This window comes from Quercus suber, unplaced genomic scaffold (assembly GCF_002906115.3).
Source record: "Quercus suber isolate HL8 unplaced genomic scaffold, Cork oak 2.0 scaffold_350, whole genome shotgun sequence".
Taxonomy (NCBI): Eukaryota; Viridiplantae; Streptophyta; class Magnoliopsida; order Fagales; family Fagaceae; genus Quercus; species Quercus suber.
Window position 1 is genome coordinate 49,562 of NW_027069802.1, and position 9,795 is coordinate 59,356.

Genomic DNA, 9,795 nt, shown 5'->3' on the forward strand with positions numbered 1-9,795 from the left:
GCATTAATTAACTCTCCTGACTGAAACCAGGTTTTTAAGGAGAAGAAATCTGCAAGAGAGAGTTTCGTTTGTGGGGCATGTGGTCAGGTGTGTAATATTACCTTGTTACTTTAGAGATGTTATGATGTTTTAACAAAAGAGAGAGAGATTAAGTATTGATTGTTCACCTTTTGATGACCAGCTTGGACATATGAGGACAAACAAGAACTGCCCTAAGTATGGAGAAGAACTAGAAGCACACGTTGAAACTGCTGATCCAGAAAAGGCACCTGTAAAAATAAAACCTCTGGATCCTTCTAGTCAGACACAGCAGAAAACTCAGACAAAGAAGGCCATTCCAAAAAGTGCTACAAAAATTGCTGTGGTCGAAACTCCTGAGGCTGAAAAATCTAGTTTGAAGGCAAAAGTTCTTCCAGTGAAGTTCAAGTGTGGTTCCATCGACAAGTTTTCTGATAATCTTGCTGTTGAAGCAGCACTAAGTTCAGACCAACCAGTCACTCCCAATCCTGAAACTGGGAAGTCAGCTGTCAAGGTTAATAAAATAATAATTCCCAACAAGATGAAACCTGAAGATGCAGAGACCCCTAAACCCTCTATCAAAATACGACCACCAGCAAATACAGCTAGAGATCAGCTAGAATCTCATAAACGCTCTATCGTGATACGGCCACCAACAGAAACAGATAGAGAACAGCCTCAGAAGAAAATCATAATCAAACGGCCCAAAGAAATTATTGACCTGGACCAGGTCAGTCAGGATGGAAGTCCTAGTTTTGAGTCCCGGAAGACTAAAAGAATAGTTGAATTATCAAATATTGCAAAGCACGGGAAGCTGGAGAGGAGGACTTTGGCTGAGGAGTCTGCAAAAAAGAAACCTAGAGAGGATGGAAGATGGTTCGAAGGGCAAGAAAAGTTAGTAGAGATAAAAAAATATGCAGCAGCGATCAGAAGTGAGAGGGAGGAAGAAGAAAGACAGAAGGCAAAGAAGAAGAAAAAGAAGAAGAGGCCTGAAATAAGAGAGGAGTATGTAGAGGACCCCAGAACAAGAAGAAATGACAAAAGGGTGCCAGAGAGAGAACGAAGTGCAAAAAGGAGGCCTGTTGCTGAGCTTGGAAAGTTTGGTGCAGATTATGGCCCACCAACAAAGCGTCGTAAGGGGGGAGAGGTACTGTGCTTAGTCTTACCTTGTTATCTTAATTTCTTCTGTGTAGGTTTCTTCCTCATGTGCTGCTCCATTATTATCAGTGATGGTGGTCTTATCTTGTATGGTATGATATCTCACCTCATAGATAAGCTTTAGGTAAAGATCAATTGCAAGAGACAACTCAATTAAATTGATTGTGGATGAATTTTTCGTCGATCTTGCCTTGCAAAGAACATCTACCTATCCGTTGGACTTAAAATGAAAGGAATAAGAGTTGTGGTATACCTGAACTATCATATGTTAGAGAGAGAGAGAGAGAGAGAGAGAGAGGTTTCTTTTATTATTGATGAAGAATGGGTTTAACAGCCCTTATCATATGTATTCAAAAGTTTGATTAACTAGGTGAGGTTACTTTTATTATTTTACATAATATTAATTTTGGCATTAAAGGTTTCTGTTTGTATCAGTAATAGATTGGACTAAAGTGCATAATAAATATGAAACTTGGGCAGTAATTGAGTAATTTTTAAAAATACAAGAGAGGTTAATGCATTTTTAATAAAATCTAGGGAAGGTTGGATTATTTTATCCAACCTGTTCTTTTGTGAAGCTGCTTTAAATACACCCCTATTGGTCATACAATTTTATTTTATTAAAAACAAAATCTAGGGAAGAGATTCATCTTGTTTCTTTGCCTTTAGTTTTCTTTCTTTCTTTTTTATTTTTGTTGAAGTGTCTACTTTTATAGATTGGCTGTTAGCGGGTATGCTAACATTTGTAGTTTCTGTTCACATATATCAACTCACTTTGTAATTTCTGCATGAATTCCCATTTATGTCAAATTCTTGATTAATTGCCCCACAGGTTGGTTTGGCAAACATCTTGGAGCGCATAGTGGAGACGCTTAAAGACCGGTATGAGGTATCCTATCTTTTCTTAAAACCAGTCTCAAAAAAGGAAGCTCCTGACTACTATGACATCATAAAGCGCCCTATGGATCTATCAACAATCAAGGAGAAGGTGAGGAAGATGGAATACAAGAGCCGGGAAGATTTCAGGCATGACGTGTGGCAGATCACCTTTAATGCCCACAGATACAACGATGGCCGCAATCCAGGAATTCCTCCACTTGCCGATCAGCTTTTGGAGATTTGTGATTATTTGTTAGTGGAGAACGATGAACATTTGACTGAAGCTGAATCTGGTATCGAGAATAGGGAATAGTAATAATTAGATATATATTGATGTTAACTTAGAAAAATTCTGCCTGAAAGCCCCTCTTTGGTGGAGCAAATTTTTAAGTTTCTGGGGTTTTTTCATGGCTTGTACATTAAGAGGTAAGTTTGCACTGCAACGCATTATATTTCAACTGCGTCCTTGGTAAATCATTTGGAGAGAGAGAGAGAGAGAGGGAAGGTCAGGGTGGGGGGTGATTTATTTGCTCCCCTTCTACATATTTGTATATAAGTTAACCAGCGACACGAACTTCGAACCTGTATAATAGCAATAGGAAATTATAATAGCAATAGGAAATGTATGCGGTATTCATCAAACTAATTAGTTTGTGGTTACATATCTTTGGCCAACTAATAATATTATAAATTTTGCAAAATCTCTATACATATTATGTGTATGGAGTGCTTGGTTTCTTAATCAAAGATAAATGTGAATCTAAACTTTGGAATCCTGTTAGAGCTTTTAGAGGTAGTCCAAAGTTCTCTCATCTTTTCTTTGTAGATGATCTTGTTCTTTTTGGCAAGACGGATGAAAAAAATTTGTCAAAGCATAAAGGATGCATTGGATGTCTTTTGTGATCTATCTGGACAAAAAGTGAATCATGGAAAATCTTGGGTTTATTTTTCTCCAAACGTCTCTGCAGATAGAAGAGGTGAGCTTGGGTCCTGTCTAAATCTTCACTCTACCCCAAACCTTGGGAAAGATTTGGGTTTTCCTTTAAAGCTCCCAGGTTCCACCAATAAGGATTTTGATTTTGTCATCGAAAGAATCCAAAGTAAGCTTGCTGGTTGGAAGGCTCATCTATTGTCCTTCGCAGGACGAGTCGTTCTAACCCAGTCAGTACTGTCTGCAATTCCGGTATATGTTATGCAAGGGACCAATGCTCCTTGGGAAGACACTGAATGCGATTGGCAAAGAGGAAGCTTCACACCATCCGTTGGGAAAAGATTACCGAGGCCTAACTCTTTAAGAGAGGGAGGATTGGGAATTTCTGCAGCTAAACCAAAGAATTTGGCACTGTTAGCTAAATTAAATTGGAGGCTACACACGGAGAGAGAACAACTATAGGCAAAAGTGTTGAATTTTAAGTATAAGAATCCTAATAAAAATTGTTCTAGAACTTAGGCAGGTATGAAGAAAGGTTATGAAACTTTGCATCGCGAAGAATATCCAAGCTGTAGAGGTAGAGTTGGATGCTAAAGTGGTTGTTGGATGAATGACTGGGCAACATAGAGTTGGATGCTAAAGTGGTTGTTGGATGAATGACTGGGCAACATGTAATGAACACTGCACACTCTCTTCTTATATTTGATAGCGGGTACCTTTAGGATTTAACTCTAAGGGTGAAGGTTAGTCATTGTTTCTAGGAAGCTAATTAGTGTGCAAATAAGTTAGCTAAGAATGGGGCTACTCAAGAGGAAGACTTTACTGTTTTTGACTGTCTACCTTTGGAGATTTTAATGCTTTTATATTTTTATGCTTCAAGCATGTATTTTGAGAGGATTTGTCCAAACTCAGTTTCTTTAATTTAATAAATCTTTAGTTTACCCAAAAAAAAAGTTAAGCCTCCTCAAAATAGGGAAAAGTTGACACATTTATACAAAAGCTATTGGTAATTCTAAATAACTAAGCATGCCCTTCGTTATCTACCTTTCGTATGCAAGTATTACTTTTATTTATAAGGTATTATGTGTAACCTTTGCTTTGGAACCTGTTTCCTGTTCTTTACTCTTATAAACCATACAATATCGTATTAAACTCCATTTGTTTCACTATTGAGACAACACCACCTTCAGTTAACGTATCTCCAACTAAAGTCCAGGAATTCGATAATAATGTTTAAGAGTTCATATGTTATCCAATCACTGCAAACTAATAATGTTTAAGAGTTCTTATGTTAACAAATCACTACAGTATAGCTATCTATTGTGTCATCTTGTAAAATAGATCTTCTTTGTGTATGATTTAATATAAATATAATTTGCTGCTCCTTAGAATTAATTAAGGAAGCAAGAACAAAATATTATCTATTAGTTTTTTTATGGTATCAAAGTAGGAGGTTCTGAGTTTGATCTCTAACTTCTCCATTCTACCTCCCATTTAAAATCTCATGTGTTGGACCCCACCTATTAAATGGGAGTTTGAGCTTACATGTGAGGAGGAATGTTAGAAGTATTGGTTAAATGATTAAATTTATCATATCCTAATAATTTAAGTTTTTGGGACAATTGGTAATTTAATATGGTATCAGAGCTCTAGACTCGCATCGTTCCATGTCTTCTTCTTAATCAAATTCATCTGCTACAACTAATCAAATTCAAATTGCTTCATCTTCTTCTACTACCATTCTAGTTCAAAACCCTGCCTATGCATCTTGGTTTGAAATTGATCAATTGCTATTGGGTCTCATGTCTACAATTTCTGAAAATCTTATATCTCATCTAGTTGGCCAAACATCTGCACATGTAGTTTGGGTAACACTAGAGAAACTTTTCTCTTCTCAATCTTAACCACGAGTCATGCAAACTCGTTACCAGCTCTCTACCTTAGACGAAGGTAGCCTTGCCATCTCTGATTATTTTAGCATGCCAAATCATGTGCAAATCTTGTCGCCTCCATTGGTCAACAAATTGGTGATCCAAAAATTATTTCATATATCCTTACTGGCCTTCCTTTTGATTATGACTCCCTTATTACCTCTGTCAATAACATATGGGAACCATTTTCTTTGGATGAGCTTTTTGATAATCTTTTCACCCACAAGTCTCGTGTTATAAAGCAAGCTTCCTTTCCTCTAGAAATGGGCCATCGCATAGCCAACTTTGCAGCACAGTCCCCTCCTTCCCAATCTCGAGGCCGCCAATCTTCTCCCTCCCAAAATTGTGGTTCATATTCTGGTCATCGAGGTCACGGGCTAAAAAATTCCTCTAGAGGTCAAGGTCCCCATGTGCCCTCCTTCTCTACCCACAACTTTGGATCCTTAAGGACATTCGGTCAAATTTGTTTCAAGGTTGATCATACTGCACAGAAATACTAGCATCGTTTTAATAATAATTTTCAAATCACCACCCCCTCGCCACCGCAAGCATTTACTGCTACTACTAATACTCAAGTGGATCCGGTCTGGTAACCTGACGCTAGTGCAAATAATCATCTTACACTTGACCTCGACAACTTAAACCTTTACACTGAAGACAATCTTGGTCTAGACCAGGTTTGCATTGGTAATGGTCAAGGTTTGCACATCCACCACATTGGTTCCTCCATTCTTTGTTAATCTACTAAGCAATTCTTACTTGATAATGTTCTTCATGTTTCCCATATTAGCAAAAATTCCCTTTCAATTTATCAATTTGCAAAAGATAATAATGTTTTCCTTGAGTTTCACCTTCATTTTTCTGTGTTAAGGATCAATCCTCGAGAGTCAACCTCTCAGCGGCAAGAATAAAAATGAACTCTATCTTCTCAATTCTCTTCATTAGCTTACCAAACCTTCTGTCTTCTTGGGTGAACATGTCTCCATTGATCAATGGCACTCGAGACTAGATCATCTTGTACTTCGTATTGTTTGTCAAGTTATCTCTTCTCATCAGCTTATTGTCACCAACAATAAGACTCCACCAGTTTGTCATGCTCATTAACTTGGAAAAATTCACCATCTTCCTTTTCATTTATCTCCTTCTAGATCTCAATTTCCCTTAGAACTAATTTATATAGAAATATAGGTCCCGCCCCTCACCTTTCTAATAATGGAAATCGTTTTATGTTTGTTTTGTGGATGATTTTTCCAAGTTTGTTTGGTTGTTTCCCATTGCCTCTAAATCTGATGTTTATAATATTTTTCTTAAATTTCAATCTTTTATTGATCGTTACTTTGATTGAAAAACAAGAAGCATTCAATTTGATTAGGGGGTGAATATTGCAAGTGTCATACTCTTTTTCAATCTCTTAGTATTTCTCATTGTCTCTCTTATCCACATACGCATCAACAAAATGGATCTATTGAAACTGGTCTCACTCTACTTGCTTCTGCCTCCATACCTAGGAAATATTGGGATGAAGCCTTTCTCACTGCCATTTATTTAAATAATCTCCTCCCCTCCCCTCTCACTAATAATAAATCATCCCTTGAAATAATTTTTCATCAAAAACCATATTATAATTTCCTAAAAATTTTTGGTTGAGCATGTTAGCCTTACCTTCGTCCTCAGAACACTCACAAATTTGATTTCAATCTACTCATTGTGTTTTCTTGGGATGCAGTCTCAATCATTAAGGCTATAAGTTTCTTGATCCCTTAAGAAACTGAATATATGTAGCTCAAAATGTGGTATTGATGAAACCATTTTTACCTACTCCTAATCCATATCCTTATCTCAACATTCAAAAGTCTCCTCTCTAAATATGCCTCTACCTAATTTTAATATCAAGCATTGTGATCCTATTCTCACTCATACTCCACATGTTTTTCCAGATAACTTTCCTCCTCAATCTTAAACTACACCTATTTAGCAACATGTCATGTTTGTGTCTCACCACACCTCTTCATCGACATCTACCCTAATCTCTTCTTCTCCTTCTTTTACTAATATATCATTGCAGGCTCATGTTTAACCTATGACACATTCAATGCAAACCCGAGGAAATGACAATATTGTCAAGACCACATCGCTCTTCCTAGGTATGGTTCGGTATCCTTTACCAAAAGCCCTGTTGGTTGTCTTAGATTCACATACCTCGGAGCCAACATCTTTTACCACTGCGTCTAAGGATTCTCATTGGCAGGCTGCTATGCCCCTCAAGGATGGTATTTTTGTCTTAGTTCTCGTCCCCTTCAACTTGGCTTCTAAGGCTGCAAGTTTGACACATCTCTTTTTATTTACCAGTTTGGCTCTGATTTGATTTTGTTTCTAATCTTTGTTGATGATATTCTTGTCACAGGTTTGAATCCTACTTCCATATCTCGATTAATCAGTAAGCTACAATCTGACTTTGTCTTGAAAGATCTTGGACCACTCCATAATTTTTGGGTGTTAAAGTTATCTCCTCATATATTGGTCTCTACCTTTCACAATGGAAATATATTGTTGATCTTCTCAAGAAACACAACATGCATGAAGCCAAACCGGTTTTTTCGCCCATGGCTTCCAACACGGTCTTGAGTAAATTTGGTGGACACTCTTTCTCCAACCCAAGCACTTATAGGAGTGTTGTTGGTTCCTTACAATACTTGGTCTTAACCTGTCCAGAAATCTCTTTCATAGTAAATAAATTTTGTCAATTTATGCATAATCTCATGGACTTACATTGGAGTGCTGTTAAACGGATCCTTCGCTATTTAAAGCACACTTTGAATCACTGCCTTTTTCTCTACCATGATACAAGCTTCCGCTTACAGGCATTCTTAGACACAGATTGGGCTAGCTGTCCACATGATCGCAGCTCCATATCTGGATTCTGTCTCTACCTTGGTCGTAACTTGATCTTTTGGGGTTCTCGCAAGTAAATAATGGTTTCTCGTTTCAGTAACGGATCTGAATATAGAGCAATTGCCCATGCTACTTTTGAAATTCTTTGGCTCCAATATCTACTATGTGAACTTGGCCTTACTCACCATCCTCCTATTTTGTGGTGTGACAACATAGGAGCTACGTATTTTAATGCAAATCCACTCTTTCATGCACGAACAAAAAATATTGAAATTGATTTACATTTTGTACGCAATCTTGTTGCCTCCAAGTCTCTCTCTGTTCAGTTTCTCTCATCCAAATACCAACTAGCAAACACCCTTACCAAACCTCTTCCAACAGCTTGATTTATACTTCTGTGAGACTATTTCAATGTCAAAGACTTGCCCTTGAGATTGTGAAACTTTAGATAACGTGTCTCCAGCTAAAGTCCAAGAATCAAATAATAATGTTTAAGCGTTCTTATGTTATCCAATCACTACAAATTGATAATGTTTAAGAGTTCTTATATTATCCAGTCACTATAATATAGCTATTTGTTGTGTCATCTTGTAAAATAGATCTTCTTTCTATATGATTTAATATAAATATAATTTGCTGCTCCTTAGAATTAATTAAGGAAGCAAGAACAAAATATTCTCTATTAGTTTCTTTATCCTCCAATAAACCTTGGTTGGGCTAATTATGAGCTCAGGGTTGGGTTAGCGATGTGGTGTTGAGAACTTGAGATCCTTTTTTCTTTCTTTTTTTCTTTTTTCTGAAGAAAAAATCTATTTGTTAAATATGTTTTTATTAAGCAATCCAAAAGTGGGAAGTAGTGCTTGATTGGCTTCTAGATAATATAGAATTAATGACTTGAGAGGATTATTTCCTCTTACGAATGCTTGGCTTTATTAAAGAAAGGGCGTGTCTATAATTTGAATAAACTACTACATAATTCACGTTTAAAAACTTGGACAAACACAAACTTTTAACTTCTGGGAGAAAAATGATCATTTTACTATTTTGTAGAAGACCATTTGTGCATAATTTATCTGTTATCAATACATATCGAGTGAAGTGATAAGTGCTAGATATTTTAAGAGAAAAAAAGAAAGATTTATTGTATGTTTGGATGGAGAAACTCCCTCTTCCTCCATACAAACATGATACAATCTAGGGGTGTCCACAAGTTAGGTTGGTTTTGGACTTAAATCAGACCTAACCCACTCACATCAGGTGGCAGGTGGAGAGACTTGCTGCTGATAGCCAACATCAATAAGTCGAGTTAGATCTGGCTTGGATGGGACATTTTTCGATTCGATTGAAACTGACAAAGAAATGCGGTGGTGGAGAGTCGCTGAATTTGGCTGGATCTTGCCAGAACTGGGCGAGATTTCCTCGTATCTAGCCAGGATTTGGCTAGATCTTGCCAAATCTAATCAAGATCTCACCAAATTTGTTGGGATCATGCTAGATCTAGCTAGAACTCACTAGACTTGGTTGTGATCTGGCCAGAATTTATGTATCTTGTTGGTTGAGTCGAGTGGCTCTGGTTTTGGAGAAGGAAACCCACAACTTGACTCACTAGCATTGGTTCTTGGAGGTAAAGACCCATTTTCAGCTGGTAGAGCTTTGGATTGGGTGACAAACAGTTTAATTTTGTTACTTTGGCAATTTCTAGTTAGGTCTTGGACAACCCTAATACTATCCAAATGCAATTCATATACCAACAGTTGCCTACTCTCACTAAACCATAACTCAATTAATAACTATAAACATGGTAATTCCCAACAAACTTAAGCTAACTAATATATAATCATTAACATTTTCTAAGAAATTAATATATGAAGTGTATACAAAGTTTACTTTTCCTTAAGAAGTATGAGTAACTAGCTTAAAATGTGCACGTGCACAATTGCTTTTGTTTTTTCTACCCTAATTTTTATTTGTCTTTCAGGGATGTTC

The 9,795-nt window shown here is 36.9% G+C and overlaps 1 protein-coding gene across 1 annotated transcript; it reads left to right on the top strand.

Annotated features, from left to right (window-relative positions):
• LOC136061761 (transcription initiation factor TFIID subunit 1-like) lies at positions 1-2,756 on the top strand. Its single transcript, XM_065760001.1, has 3 exons — positions 1-87; positions 182-1,165; positions 2,009-2,756. Exons 2-3 carry the CDS (start codon positions 191-193, stop codon positions 2,366-2,368), a joined length of 1,335 nt encoding a protein of 444 aa, XP_065616073.1. The 5' UTR covers positions 1-87; positions 182-190; the 3' UTR covers positions 2,369-2,756.
• The last annotated feature ends 7,039 nt before the right edge of the window (positions 2,757-9,795 follow it).